The sequence below is a fragment of the Phaethon aethereus genome (genome assembly GCF_964289735.1).
Source record: "Phaethon aethereus genome assembly, chromosome: 6".
In the NCBI taxonomy this organism is placed as follows: Eukaryota; Metazoa; Chordata; class Aves; order Phaethontiformes; family Phaethontidae; genus Phaethon; species Phaethon aethereus.
Genome location: NC_138580.1, coordinates 40,454,405 through 40,470,918, shown reverse-complemented (window position 1 = coordinate 40,470,918; position 16,514 = coordinate 40,454,405). Strand labels below are relative to the sequence as shown.

Here is a 16,514-nt window from a genome sequence, read left to right as displayed (position 1 = left end):
CCTTGGGGAAGAAGCGACAGGGCTGACAGGAAGGGGAGTGCTGTGGCACGAGCAGGAGTTTGTTGGGAGAGGAACTATCACCAGGAATGGGGAAGGACCGTAAAAGACTATTTCCATTTGCTTTTTCTTCAGCCGTAGTAGGATGCGAGAAAAGCCAAGCAGGTCCTTAGCCATGGGGGGACTGGAACTGACAACCACACCTTAACATCTGGTATTTGTATCTAGGGAGACCTCCCAGAACATGATTTCAAATCCTTACATGTGAGTTCCTATGGGAAGATTACAAAAAAAAAAAAAACACCACTATTTTTGAAGCTATAGTAACCAAAACAGCCACTGATGTGATCAGCCAGCTGCCTAGCTTTCGCTTCCACAAATATCTTCTCATTCTGTGAGTAATTCCCGCATGGAGAAATGCCTTGAGGATTTTTTTCTTTTTAAATACACAGCAGCCTAAAGAGATCTTGCAAAAACATCTACTGAACTGGGAACTGCATGGCTCTGGCAAGCTTAAAACTTTCTGAAATTCCAGCTGACATGATTTACAGCTTATGTGACTAAAAATTACTCTAATAGGGTGATTAGTCCAGGAAAATATCTGCTTTATGTAAAGATATCAGATGAACACATTTATCAACACAGTATGTCAGTTCCAACAAAACTTTCACCTTCCTTTCTCCAACAGAAAGTATCATTCAAGGTAAGTTTGAATTAGAAAGTAAATTAAAAAGTAAATCCACTTCAGAAACCCTCCACTGGCAGGGACACATTATTGGTTATTCTCTTGCTCACCTCCCACTCAACCCAGCACCACCAGTGCAACCACTCTGGAGGCCATGCTTATAGACTGGATGAGTGGAGCAACTGGCATAGAAAGTCTTTCTAAAGAGCTTTTTGTTTCCACATTGGCACAGCTGAGGAGGCTGGGAACAGCACTGGGAAAAAAAGAAACAAGCAACCAACTTAATCAGTTTTTTTAACTGGAGAAATTGCAACACTGATCTATACTAGGCGATACAATTAATCAGTCTTCAAACACTTCTCCATTCAATATTGCATCATGAAGCGACCAAACCTAAACAAGCAACACCTATTGCTGAAAACAACACATCCAACAACACCGGCCACCTCACCACATAGCAGAAAAGCAGTGAAATTTCTGAGTAACTAAACTATTCTAAAAGCTCTTGCGGTCAGGGAGGAAAAAACCCTCAAGGCAGAGATCACATCAGTAGGCGAAAAGAAAAATAGTCAGTCACATGCATTACACATTGTGAAGAAAGTAGTCCACTGGTGTATGTAGTAAGCAAGCGTATCATTTCTAGGTATCCTGATGTTTTCTATCCACATGTGCAGTGGAGAAAATATCCACAAGTATGGTCCAGAACTAATTCCTATGGTCCAGAGTAACTGCAATCCATAAAGCACAGAGAAACAACACTTTTCCTGCCCAAAACTATTACAACTAATTACACTTGACCACAAGTTTAATCATTTGGTATGTTTTAATTCAGGGCTGATTATCAAACCGACACATACCACAGTGTGAGGTATATAAAAGACAGTTGGGAAAAATACTGATAAGGATTTTTTTTTCTGCTTTTAAAAATAACTGAAGCTATTTTAATGTAAAGACTCCTGTCTAAGTTGATTGCAGGTACTATATATAGCGTGCATTCTCCATTATAACAGGCATGAAGCAATCTAAGTTATTTTAATTTTTCCATCTAAACAGTAAGACATTTCAAAGGTTTGATATGTTAAAGTATCTGACAATCAAATAAAGCTGATGTTTCAGTGCAGATGCTAAAAAAATTACTTCATTAAGTAGAATTATGATGTTCCAACACTACATTCATCTTTCATAATTAAAATCAATTAAAGACAAGATATCCTCAAGAATGTGGGGAGGCTTTATTTAACCTCAGAAGATGTAGCACTGTAGTCAGAGCTTGAACTTTTACCCATCCTTTAGTGTCTAGCGTTTCTTGTTCCCTGGTTCCAAACAGCTCACTTATTCCTTTATTTACACTATTTGACTCCAAGTGTCCAAGCTTTCTCCACTGACAAGAACTCTGGTGAAATTTAAACTGTAAAAACATGATCCTTAAATGAGTCTCCCTACCATCAAGTGACAGGTTCAGCTGTGTAAAATGCAAGAGCCCTAGGAGGCACTGAGAAACACTACAGAGCTGGCAAATTCGCTAAAAGTAGAAATAGGTACTTGCCAAAACAGCCTCCCTTTATCACCCGCACACAGCTCCAAGTAACTGTGGACAACCAGATTTTTAGGTAGTCTCAAGAAGATTTAGCATGTTTTTCCCATGACTTTTAAATCCTCCAATCCCAAAGTGAGGCAAAGTCTATGGACACCAGCCCTCACTGCCTGTAATCCTGCTGCAGTCTGGTACTGTAGAGCACCAGGAACTTACTACAGCCTCCCGAGGCTGGTTTCTATGATGACTTTTATGCCTTTGATGATAGGAGCTTCTCAGAAGCGTGGAGCAGAATGCCGTGGCTAAAAGCACTGGTAACAGCTCTTTAGCTGCTATCAGCTGACAAGCCTGACCTGCTTATGAAGTGTGACAGATTATCCTGTGAAAACTTCATTTTCACCAGCACCCTGAACACAGCATTAAAATGATTTAAAAATCTAGAGGAAAAATTTAGCTTTTTTTAAGCACCAGTTTGCTACACATGATGGCAACTGTTTTGGATGTTCAGAACAGCTTTCAATCTCACTTATTCATTGCTTCTGCTTCATCTACATTTTCTTTTATGCCACATTAACTTGTAAAATTACAATCAAGCTTCTCACTTCTGTTTATGTTTGGTTTCTGGCCAATTTCACCATCAGGTACTCATGATGAAACACTGACATTACAAAGTTTCAGAAACAGATTTTGAAGAGGAAACATTTACTATCACACAAAACCACCTAGCAACATAAGCCTTACTTTGCTGAAGTAAAGTTTTTGGGCTTTGTATTTCGACTTGTGCTCCCCCAACTCTGTTTTGTTGTAACTGGCACTTGTGTCTTAGAGCAGATATTAAGTGTTAAAATAAACAAATGGCAAATACAGAATAGTTACTGTCAAAGTTTAACGAACACTTTTTCCTTCCATTTTGAAATAAATGATTTTCAAGCACTTAACACATTCAAGCATTAAACAAGCAAAGCCGTAAGCCCTTTCAGGGCCTGAGGACTATTCATCTATGGAGGGAAAAAAAAACAACTAAGTTTTGTTCAGGATAAAAATGTAAACAACAACCTAAGTAGAACAAAACTTTAGGTCTGAACCTGAAGAGCCAGGCTCCACATGGTCTCTAACACACAGCCAGAGCAATACTTTCAGTAGATATCTATGTTCCTAAGGGTCACATGCCACTGATTTGCAGGATCTATTGAAAAAAAAAAAAAATACTGACAAGAAAGTTATATACAACATTTTTATTACACAGAAAAATCTCCAAGGTAAAAAACAGAATGCTGTTCCTACCTTAGGCAGATTTCTCCCGTCTCTGTAATGTTCGGATGCCAGATTCTTGTCAAGCATTTTACCTTTGGAGGCTGCCAGGAGAGAAAACAAGTTATGATGTTATTCTTTAAAATAAAACTGTATCACTATTACAAGTCACAGAACTGAAAAAGGCAAATATATTTGATACGCACAGCCTACGTTTGTATGTTGAAAACCCTCCTACAGGAGTTACACCAGCTTTCTCTACTCTTTCAGTTTCTCTCAACTATTGACAAAAGCTGGGTTGGTATTAAGCTTTTTCTTCAAAAAACATAAATTTAAAGAAAGCGAAGAAAATTTACTCTCTTCGCCTGCCTACTTCTAGGGAAAGAAACATTCCATGTCATTAACACTTAACAAGTAAGACAACAATTTAAACCAGAAAAATTACTAAGTGTTTTTCCCCAAGGCTTACCCAAGCCAGGGGTTTGTTAAAAACCATCAGAGGATGCAATGATAATAACTACATCAAAAGAACAGCTTCTTTTAAACGCAGACCTTCCTGCTCACAACTGAATAGGAAGTATCACAAGAGGCATCAAGAAGGCATGTCACATCTGAACTTAAGACATTAACATAAAAAGCCACCAAACTTATTTTCAGGCAAGATCACCAGATTTACGAATTCCACAGTGGGTTTTGAAATAGACATTCTTAAAATACAGTCTCATTTGTTCTAGTTTTGTGAAGTAAATCAAGAGTGGGTCATAAAAATTCCAGTAGCTTAGCAACAGCACGTTGTTGCATCCATGCTCTCCAAATTACAATTTGCAGCTTTCAATCAAGCAGATGATTCCTTACACTAAGTGTACTGGAATACATCAGCACAGACCAGTACCTTTCATAACTTCAATTAAATGACATATTATAGATGTAGAGTTATTTTCCTCTGCTGCTTCCAATGAAGTCATCAGCCAAGAGATGAAATAGTTCAAATAGCTGTATTTGCATAGCAGCATGACGTGTTTTGTCTCACTTTGCTCTCAACTTCCCAATTATCTTTTCAGTAAAATTTTTTTTTAAGCTAAGACTCCTTGGAGAAGAGATAGGAGAATATGCATGGTACTGAGCTACCAACAACATACCTGTCTGGCACTAGAAGACGAAACACCTATCACCACAAAAAAAGCTGCAATTTATAATGTAGACCTTGACTTTTCCCCACTCTCATGTTTGTCCAGTAACTCAAGGGACACTGACTGCCCCAGTCATCACGGCATTCTTGAAAATTAAGCGGCATACAGAAAACAGCCTCAAACTTTTTACCTTCAAAACAAATGTTCTTCTAAGAAGTTTTCTAACAGCACAGCTTTTCATTAGCTACACCTTCATGCTTTTCTGAAAGATTGTGCCTAGTTCCCAGGAAAGGGAAAGTAGCCGTATTTATTCCAAGCCAATAAAAGAGTAAATTTCTACCATATGCACCTTCAAACAGGAAATGTACCGATGAGTAAAAAACAGCTTTATACAAACTAAATCTTTAAAAAAAAAAAAACCAAACCCCAAATCCTCAGTCAGACTGAATTAATTGGTGCCTCATTTTTTGTATCATGGAAACGAAATAATTCCTTTATGCTTTCAAAGTGTTTTGCATTGCAAAAAACTAGAAAAATACACTCCTGACACTAAGACAAAGGTATTCTCTTTCTCTCTCCTTCCTCTGTTAGATAGACAGGACAACTGCCACTCTAATCATAAAATTTATCTTTGAACTTGTCCCGAGCCATCTTTGAGTCTTCCTTAGACCAACAAAGCCACACAAGATTTCCTCGAGATGTTTCACTTTAATATCTCCAACCACCTCCTCGTCATGCACACAACACTTTACATGACAAAGCTTACAAAATCAATTTCTTTCATTGCTGAAACTCATCCTTCACCTCAGATACTGAAAGCTGCACAGGTAGATCCAACCACAATGGTGGGTCACATCAGTGAACAGATTGATTTTTCTCCTCCATTTCTAAACAGCCACTTATCTTTTATGATCTCTCAGTTTTGATAATGGAAATTGTCTGACTTTCACATCTATTCTCAGTCCACTTCAATATATTGGTGAATATGTACAGATAGTACAAGAAAGCATTGCAAGCAGCATTTGAGAGCTACGCATATACTGACTTCTGTTTTGGTAGAAATTTCGAAGAATAAGCTTCAGATCAAGTTTGCCTCATTTCTTTAAAAGCAGCAAATATTCCCTCCCCTCCATTATTCTCACCAAATGAGAGACTGGATATAAAGTGCTAATAAATAAATGAATAATTAATTGTTTCAGATCTTCATCAATTTGGCAAGCCAATCACTACCGTGACAGGTGTACTAATATATGTTTTATCTGTCCTGTAACTGTTGTGAAGTGAAAAACTACCTTTTCCCTAGAGAAGGCATGGAGTTCCTAGCAGAAATGTGGAATCAACATTATTTGAAATGTTTTCTCTAGACCTAGATAGTCCCACAGCATTTTTGTAAACTGCTCTGCAACTACGACTCCATTTTTTTTTCTTTATAGTTTCTACAAAACATAATTCCCCAAAAGAGGCAGTAACAGGAATAAAGATTGCAGAGACCAAGCTAGCCCTAAGGTATTTCTTGCCATTCTCCCCTACCAGTTCCAAAAGAATTTCTTGAGATCGGCTGAAACTGAACATCAAACACAGCTGAACACATTGCACAGAAAAATGAGTCAAGGAAAACAAAGCCACACTGCCCTGTGCTTTTGATGGATTACCCAGCTTGACAAGTGGAAGAGGAGCTGCCTTACAATAGACATGGGACTCGACCCAAGAGCTGCCCAAGGTGTGCACTTTGGGTCCTTGAGCTTTCTTGCATCATCTCAAAATTTCTATACAGAGGCATGATGGAGCATGAACCCAACTACTATTTCATCAGTTCCAAACCAAGACCTGTATAAAGTAGGGTCACCAAAGAGGTAAATGGAAACCCCTTAATTGTGACATCTGATCTTCCAGGAGCCAATTCCCTTTCAATTGTTTGCTGTTTCCACAACTAACATTGGCCAGAAAAAGGGCCAAGATTAGCAGCTCTGCTGTTAAATTCCCAGCTTTTGACCACTGCCTAAAGGCACAACATGTCATAAAAATATAAGTAAACTGGAGAGTCCCAAGACCATCTATTCGGACAAGATGATACATCAGAACCAGGGGAGCTGCAAACCTGGCTCAGCTTGCAGTGGCAGACAGTTTAGATTCATGTGAACATTAAACCAGATCTGTACTGTATTAATCAGGTTCCCCTCCCTGAAGCACCAGGTCCCTGGTCTCGTAGCACATCAAGGGAGAAAAGGAAGCTTGTTGATTTTTTTTTTAATCAATTAATCTCTCAGTCATTTGATTTTTTTTTTTTTTTTTTCTTTTAAAGCATTTGCTCCCATCTCCCACCAACCTCTACTTCTGGACAACTAGTCAACCAGAAAAGCAGGGCTTGAACAGATGCTGCAGAGACAGAGGTCGTGCAGCAGCTAAAGGTATTTGCTGTGTACACCATTAAATGTTTTGCTTGCTGTTTCACAGCTTCCTCTGCTGTCTGTATGGACAGCAATATCCCTGGCAGGTTTTGTAAGCACAAACACTAACAAAATTCTGTTTGCTTTACACAAAAGCTCCTGAATGCACAGTCTGTTTCCTAACAAGAATACTTTAAAATGGCAAGTGACAAGTTTACCAACAGATTTTTGTATTTCTAATGGCATGGTAGTTTGAGGAGACGCTACAGAATTAACTAACCCTGCTCCAGTTTTCTTCTCATGATCCCTCTGCAAACAGCTGTATCAGTATTAATTGCTTTCTCTTCTGATACAATATCCCATCACCAAAGAAGATTCCACAGGCTATCTGGTAAATAATACATTGCATTGTTAAAGAAGTCCTTCCTTCACCCTGTACACCTGCTAGGGATATAAAGGACAGTACATTGGGAAAGAATGCAAAGTACTAAGGGCAGTTTTAGGCACATATGGATATGCAAGCAGGGATTAGCCATTTTTCTTCCCAAATATCATGAAATATGAAGTGTTTTGAACTGCCTGGGACAGAAGGGAGCCCTCATATAGTAGAGACTGAAATTTCTTTTAGTACTTTAGCAGTTATCTTTACAGAATAATTGAGAAAAATTAAACTTTTAAAAGCAGTTCAGAACAGGTAACAGATAAAATTAAGTGTTGATCTTCCAAATACTTTTAATGCCCTAAAATAAAGTTAAATATCAATACCCCAATACCCTTACTTTTCTCACCATAGTATCTTTCCACATAGATTAGCCCCAACTTTAGAGGGAAAGAGGCTTCTCAGGATGAATTCTTTTTTTTTTTTTTTCCTTTTTGTACTCAGAACATGGAGAGCACTTACAGGAAGAATTACACTTGAGTCCAGAAAACATCAAAAGCTCAAGCCTACTGGTTCCACCCATGGCATGCCCCTAAAACAGTACTATAAAAAATAAAAATAAAATCGAGAAAGCCATGGGTGTGAAAGAGATTGGATCTGAGCAGAGGATTCTGTAGACGCAGTGCTAGGTTTTCCCAAGGCTCCAAAAATCGTGAACCAGAAGATTACATAAGGAAGAGATCCATGGTGCACAAATTCCTTTTGGAAGACATTTTTGGGGCATGTATGGAATGAAGTGCTCCTTTTGGGATTTTTTTGGAAAAGCAGAGGCCCTTCCATTCAGGACCATGTTTATATGTTTGTGTCCCTGGGAGCGTGACCAACTAATTCCTTCATTAGGGCTGCAGGAAGCATCACCTGACTGCTCGCTCAGACACCACAGAAAAAGAATGAACAGAATTCCTCATTCTGGCCCCATTTCTAATACGGGAGTTTAAAGAGGGAGCAATAACTTTTAATGTTAAGGGTTCTTTGTAGTAGTTTCACACTAACACTGAAAAAGAAAGAAAATATGAAGAACCCAGGTCTGCCTTAATCAGGCAGTAAGATATTTAACTGAGAACACTAGAGAGAGTAAATATTAAAACATTAAGCCGACAGCAGCAAGCACTCGTTAGTGTGCTAACTGAACCAACCCAAAAAGATTACCGAGGCAAGCGACCTGGGTGTTGCCTTTGCAGAGCAGCAGTGTAGGAGAAAGATCACTTACGGACCAGATACCACCAGGTCCATTTCATTTGATTACTGCTTGGTTCATCACAATCAACACCAATACTTGCTCAATTACAGTATTAATTCAGCATCAACGAAAACTTCATTGTTGGATGGCATTAGAAGAGATCCCTCTTTGAGAAACACACTGCTTTAGGAAAAGCCCATGGTGAGCTCTCTTACCTCTCTTCTGAAACACAGCCCATTGGCCTGCAGGAGTGGGGTGACACAAATTACTGCCAGCACTGGAGCACAAATTATCTGAACCATCCTCATGCCTCCAATAGCTCATTAAAAATAGGAACTCTTTCCAGTTCTCAAGCTCAGATGCTTCTAAAATTATCCACCTCCCCAACAGCTTAAGTAAGTTGAAGTTAATTACGGATACAGTGGAAGAATCCTTATAATATTTTATTGCTTTACAGATAGATAATCATAACAAACATTTCCAATATTCAGTACTCAGTGGTACAGAAGTCTGATTAAGGCCTAACCAGCTGTGTGCTCTATACACAAGTGAGAGGTAGCACTTCACAGGAGCGCTTGCTCCAAAGCATCCCTCCCACGTTTTAGGTTCTGAAACCTTTGCACTAAGGAGTTTCATAGCCCAGGTACCAAAAGTGGGTGTACATCCTAGTCGGTCACACTTAAAGCACGAGGATACATTACTACTTTCCGAATCTGCCTCCAATGCTTTACTCCCTGGGCAGAGTAGTATGCCATGGCTGCAGTCCACAACACAAAACCTTCCAAGTTTTTCCCTCTTTAATTATATATTCTTATACTCTCCCACTACACCACTGTTCTATAGAACTGCTGCTTTTCCCAGTGCAGAAGTGGAATGCTTATGAGGCATGAAGAGCAAAAAAAGAATTCCCCAGAGGAGCAGCAAACATGCAGGATTTTGGCAACAGCATGCTACAGAAATTAAAGGATGCCGTTACAGAAACTATACTATAAAATATGCACTTCGTAGCTTTAAAAACAGATGTTTAGGTTGGGGGTTTTTTTCAGGCTAAAAAGATTAGCTAGAAAATGGATGCAGGCTCTGAAGCACGGCTGTAGTGACTTGCCAGTCTTGTCCGGTATTTTTACTCCCAACGCAAACATGTTCAGCACTACTGCAAGGAGCTTGACACAGATGTGTGGTATCCCAACCTTGCATATGGGCTGAAGGAGCACTGGCAGGTCTGAAGAGCTCTATAAAAACAGTCAGCACTTGTTTCACTTTTATTCTGCCTGGCAGAAAACAAACCATGGCCTCAGCACAATTATCTCAATATTTGTGAACATACACATTTTCATTAATAACCTGACCATAAACCAACATTGAAGCTACTGCATTTTTTCTAAATTGCACAAAGGCAAACTTTTTACTTTTGTATTGAATGAGAGGTGCTCAGAATTTAAAAATATCTAATTAACATTTGCTGTAAATTTTCTGCCAGTGCTGAGCAGGGAACCATAACAAACTAGAAGATTTTTTTAATCATAGCATTTGAGAATAAAAAAAAAAAAGGATCAAAATTAACATTCTCCTCTCCTGTTAAGACGTAGGAAATACTTTCCTGCAGCAGTGTTTAGGTTAACACCTTAAACACAAAAATTTAAGAAAATAAAATGAGTATATATTTTGTGTGTTCCTCTGTGCCCAAGCATTGTCACAGCGGGTAAACTACTACTACTGAAGATGACTAAATATTAGACAGCAGAGAACATGACAGGGTTTCCCCCTTTATACTGTAGGCCATCTTTCTCAGGTATGCAATGGCACAATTTATTCAAGTTAGAACAATGATGTAATCAGCTTTAAACAACCACCTCTGTCTTTACAGTGTGTGTGTAACCTTACACAAGGTAGTAAGAGTGGCCTGTACTACAGTATGAAATTCTTTGGCAAGGTTAAGGGGAACTTAAAAAAACCCACAATGAAAACCATACAACTGCGAACACTATTAGTTCATGTAGTTTTAGACAGTATATCAATAAAGACAGCCAAGATCCTAAACAATAAATAAAAAAATAGCTTGAGGAGGTAATCATTGTATAATAGTACTATGAAATGAGAGCATAACTATGAAAAAAGGAGGAGGGGAAAAAAAAAAAATCAAAGTTCTTTTAGAACTGCTATAGTCCTCTACTAGCATGAGCTTTTTATAAGATACAGTACATGTCCCATGTATGTGTAGACTATAAATAAAGGGATAGTAGGAAACTTGTGAAGGCATCTTCTGGAATGCAGACCCAACTCCTGATTTCAGAAACATAACCTTTCTACTCTACTAGCAGTGTCAATGCTCTGTTCTCCAAGCTCAGTCTGGGAATTCAAGCTGTTACATTCCAGACCACTGCACCTCCTTCATATTTGTATATAAACAATGCTGTGACAGCAACAACTACATATATAGGATGCTGGATTTAGGCTTGGTGCATCTGAACACAAAAGTCAAAGGTCTTTCCAGACACATTTCTCTAGTATCATCCCACGCACGTGCTTCAGCCTCTCCAAGAGAAGAGTTCTGAACTACCAACGCCAAAAGTAAGAAAACAGAAAGCAGAAGGATTGGAAGAAAAGTTACAAAAGCAAAATTATCAAAACCGTTCAAACTAAAAGAAGAGGCGACTTCCTTCTTACTGCAACTCATATACCTAAATGCAAATATCGCAACTCAAACACTCAAATGAATTTAGTTTCCTTACGTATTACACTATTGGGACACAGAACGGCAGGTATAATTCCTGAGAACCAGACAAGTGCCCCAACTGGTTTCCATTTTTGGAGTCAGTCTTTTTCTTTTGACAGTTAAATTTTGAAAACAATGTCTGAAGTTATTTTTATTGTAATTGCACCTCCCCTCCTTGCAAGGTTCTGCAATTTTAGTAAAGTACAATGATGAAATACCAACATTTCTTGTGCTTGAAAAGGCCAAGCTGTCTGAAGCTTTCTATTTACCTACAATACAACATTGCAATCATTTGTGGGTCCTCTGAAAAGCTGTTTGCTTAATAACCATTTGGTTTTTTTAAAGACAATTACCTAGGCAGCCTGGGAGACAACCAGTAGAACTGGCAGAGCACACTAAAGGAGGCCACTTGTGGCTGTATCTGTGCTTCCCACATCCTCCACTGCATGCTCTCAAATGGGATTAAGCACCTAAATCCAATATCAGAATTACAAGCATCAGTCTGAAGGCCCCAGAGAAACAAAAAAACCCCACAACTTTTCCTGTCAACCTATTTCATTTTTTCTCTTAGACATCATTTTTTGTAAGAATAATCATTAAGTGCAGGTCTCAAGAATAATTAGCAGGTGAGAATTGACAAGAGTGGAACCTCAGCCAGAACTGAAACTCTCAAGTCTGACTTGTGCACTTATTTTTTCTTTAAGGAATAGTATCATTGAAGCAATAAAAGCCTCAAGGTCATTTGGTGACAAGCACTGGACTGCAACAGAATAGCCAGAGAAATTATTATTCCCACTCCCTGAGACTCATGACACTGCATCTGGAACATTGTATCCCATTTTGAACTCCCCAGTACCAGACAGATTGACAAACTGGAATGAGTCCAGACGACAGCCACCAAGATGGTGATGAGACTGGAGAACACACAGTACAAGGAGAGTTGAGGGACCTGGAGTTGTTCAGCCTGGAGGAGGCTGAAGGTGGGGACCCTACTGCTGTCTACACCTACCCAAGGGAGAGTATAGAGGAGATGCAGTCAAGCTCTTAGATGTGCATGGTGAAAAAGCAAGAGGCAACAGACAAGCTGCAAAAAGGGAAATTCTGACCTGATACAGGAAAAGAATTCACAACAAAGGTAATTAAACATTGGAACAGAGGACCAGAGAGGCACTGGAATCTCCATCCGAAGAGACTTTGAAACGCCAACTGCCCCAGGCCTTTAGCAACCAAATTCCACTTTAACACTACCCCAGTTTTGCGCAGAAGTTTAGGTGACCTCCAAAAACTCCAGGCAACCAGGATTTTTCTACAATCCATGACACTTTCATAAGAGACAGAAGATCCGTTCTTAAGTCTCAATGCCAAGTTCCCTCTCAAGTTCTATAACCTGGAAAGGAAATCTAAAGCAACAACTACTAGATAAATGACAAATACTCACCACCATATTGTAGGCATCAGGAACTTCAATTTCAAACTGAAACTTTCCAGCTTGGTAATAGCCCTCATCTAGCAAAGAAAAAAACACAAAAAATAGTTAAATAAGAGAAAGTAACATATGCCATATAATACAAAATATCTGTCGTTACAAAGATAAAACAATGGCACAGGGTTATCATAAATACTCGACCTAGTTACACCGTAACACCAGCTCCATCCTAGACCAAAGGGAGTGTGAACATAGTGTCTACCCCCGCTCCCAAAACCTTCACAGCAGAAATCAATTTAAATCAGAGAAGTCTACAGTCCCAGAGTGACCCTGGAAAAAACACCTTCCTGATCAGGGCACCAGGTGATACCAAGCCAGAAGAACCTTTGATTGTTTTTCATGTCTGTATGAACAAAATTCTGCCACGCATCAGTCATATGGCATGCAGTACCACAACACCGGCCCTTGGAATGAGCTGGGTATGTACTTCATTTGCTAATGCATGCTAAATCCCGCTCCAGGATTTATTACATCTTCCCAGACTTGTGCTAGCCATCACATATTGTCAGTACTATGAATAACGGTGTGCAAGAGCACGCTTCAGAGTGTACTACAATAAAAGAGCAAGTTAGCTCTTTTATTGTTAATTATCTTAGGATGATATATCAGTTAGGAAAATCTGCCTGCATCTCTGTCAAACTCAGACTCAATACTGAATTACTAAAGTGGCTAAATTTTAAAATATGAAATCTGAAAATATCCAGTTGCATTTAACCTGAGATACTGTAATAGGATAACAGTCAGCCTGCAACTCTTGAGAGGGCTGTGCTTGGAAGCTGAAATTCTTGCAAGTGATCTGAAATGTGTCTGTCTGGAATTGCCATTATTGAGCTTTTTCATTAAGAAAGGAAAACAGACAGGCACACAGCCCACACTGAGGGTTTGGTACACCTGAAGAACGCTCAGGCTCAAGCTACCTTGAGTACTCAAGCTCTCTTACTCGGCACAGCCATGGTGAAGGCTTGAGGGTCAGGAAGGCTGGTTATCATTGTATGAGAGTGGGGTTTTCTTTATATTATTTTGAAAGTAAACATTGCAAAGGAAAGTTCTGTGAAGCAATCCATAGTTTACAGAAAGATTTAGAAGAGTTTTCTTATCTAGCTTGTTCAAAACACAAACAAGTTCTAGTCCCTCTACTATATGTCAATTCTCTTCCAGGACAGCATCTCTGTCCTGCACAGATCTAGGAAGACCTTCTATTTTCTCCTACCAACGAATGCACCACATCCACTTGCTCAGGTTTCACTCCATGCTACAATCTCACCACTGTCAGCACAAGCCTGTAGCTTCCACACTGTGACTGCCATAATCACAAGAGAGCAGTCAGCTCCTACCCACCTCCTCTTTACAATCTCTCAACAGCTGACTTACTGAAAGGAGAGGGCATCACCCTCTTAAATACCACAAATCCTCAGCTATAGAGGGAAGTGAGCCACTAAAAGCTGATGCTGACACAGATGAGACTCAGCTGCACACTACACCCAGCATGCCACTCTCACACCTGTGCCTGCAGAACAGCAAAAGTGTTTTAAATTAAAAGAGGGAAGATTTAGACTAGATGAAAGGAAGAAATTTTTCCTAAGGAGGGTGCTGAAACCCTGGCCCAGGTTGCCCAGAGAGGTGGTAGATGCCCCATCCCTGGAAACATCCCAGGTCAGGTTGGACGGGGCTCTGAGCAACCTGCTCTAGTTGAAGATGTCCCTGCTCATGGCAGGGGTTGGACTAGATGACCATGAAAGATCCCTTCCAACCCAAAGATTCTATGATTCCATGGTCTGGTTTCTCCCAGGAGCCTCTGTGGAGACCACTGACAGGTTCAGCACAAGAACAGCATCAAATATTTTGGACTGCAACAGCACCATAAGCACAGAGTATGAAAACAGAACACAGCTGGTCTTCTCCACCCTACACAGTAATGTTTACAGCTGCCTCCACACTGATCTGTGCAGTGCAAAGCTGCAAGCCTTAGCCATTGCAAATCTCATTTTAATAACCTGTCCAGCAAATACACTTTTCAAATACATTCTCCATTTCCACTACAATTTTGAAGTGTTTGATTTACTATGCAGTCTTCTCAGGCATGCTGTGCTTTACCAGAAAGTAAATGCACATGCACTGATTTGGGGGGGGGAAGGGAGGGGGGGGGCAGGGAAGCAAGATAAAAGCATTTACCTTTTGTTTTCAAATATACTGAGATAAAAATTAGTGAAGCAAGCCATTTCTAAAGAATGAGATGTTAAGATGTGAGTTATACTGATATCCTTTTGATGAAACTGCTCCCTGTCAAATGTGCAAAACACTCCAAGACACTGACTGTTCCAGGAAGGAACGATTAGGGAAATGGTCCAATAGCAGCCCTGCTGAGGAGGTTTCGGGGACACTGGGGGGTAAAAAGCTGGACACTAGCCAGCAATGTGCGCTCACAGCCCAGAAGGCCAAACGTACCTGGGCTGCACCCAACGCAGCGTGGCCAGCAGGGCGGGGGAGGGGATTCTGCCCCTCTGCCCTGCTCTGGGGAGACCCCCCTGCAGGGCTGCGTCCAGCTCTGGAGCCCTCGGCACGGGAGATACATGGACCTGCTGGAGCGGGGCCACAGGAGGTCCCAGCAACGCTCCGAGGGCTGGAACAGCTCTGCTGGGAGGACAGGCTGGGAGAGCTGGGGGGGTTCAGCCTGGAGCAGAGAAGGCTCTGGGGAGACCTTACTGCAGCTGCCAGGGCTTAAAGGGAGCTTAGAAGAAAGAGGGGGACAGACTTTAGCAGAGCCTGTTGTGACAGGACAAGGGGTAATGGTTTTAAACTAAAAGAGGGAAGATTTAGACTAGAAATAAAGAAGAAATTTTTCACAAGGAGGGTGGTGAAACCCTGGCCCAGGTTGCCCAGAGAGGTGGTAGATGCCCCGCCCCTGGAAACATCCCAGGTCAGGCTGGACGGGGCTCTGAGCACGCTGTTCTGGTTGAAGATGTCCCTGCTCACTGCAGGGGGGTTGGACTAGATGGCCTTGAAAGGTCCCTTCCAGCCCAAAGCCTTCTATGATTCCCCAGGACTTCAAACAGCTGAAGCACCACTGAGTTACCCTACAGGACACAGCTAACTGCACTTTATCCACCATCTAGCACATTTTAACAGCTTTTTTAACCAGGTGTCAAGAATCCTCACTACTTCCAAGTATGATGCCATGCCTTGTAAAACCACAGCCGAAATATCTCGAGTCTTCCAGCGAAAACAAAGCAGCAACACCATACAGGAATTCAGTGCTTGTTATAGTGCAAGCCATGTACCTCATACCTCAAAGCTTTCCACAGGCCTCCCCACTGCCCTTTAGCTCACAAGCACTTATTAAGCTATCACTTCCTAGATAAGCAATCCCATGAAAGACCCACATGTGTTTGAGCAGGGAGAAGCCTGCTGCCGCTACAGCAAGGTAAAGGAGAAACACCAACACTGTTAGGGTTGCTCTGGAAGTCTGGCAGCACTAAGTTCTTTTACTTGGCTTAATGTCACAAGTTCCTTAATTTTGTAGACTTGGAGCAAAATGTGCAGCAGCTCTTTGTATTCCACCCCTGCTAATGTGAAATAGATGCCTGTTGATGGATATATATCTACATGTGCCTTATGTCAAAGAAAATCCTCAGATTTAATGAATCCTCACTGTAATTCAGTTGTCCAAAAGAAATATTCAAGAACAGCTCCAAGGGAGGAGAGCTTGCCA

The 16,514-nt window shown here is 40.6% G+C and overlaps 1 protein-coding gene across 3 annotated transcripts in view; it reads right to left on the bottom strand.

Annotated features, from left to right (window-relative positions):
• Nucleotides 1-16,514, bottom strand: part of UBE2F (ubiquitin conjugating enzyme E2 F (putative)) — a gene marked incomplete at both ends in the record, with an annotated part of 86,309 nt that overhangs the window by 52,206 nt on the left and 17,589 nt on the right. For all 3 annotated transcript variants that reach the window (XM_082001492.1, XM_082001493.1, XM_082001494.1), the window contains 2 exons: nucleotides 3,501-3,571; nucleotides 12,758-12,825. In XM_082001492.1, coding sequence (XP_081857618.1) covers nucleotides 3,501-3,571; nucleotides 12,758-12,825 — 139 coding nt within the window. The remainder of the gene's footprint in view (nucleotides 1-3,500; nucleotides 3,572-12,757; nucleotides 12,826-16,514) is intronic.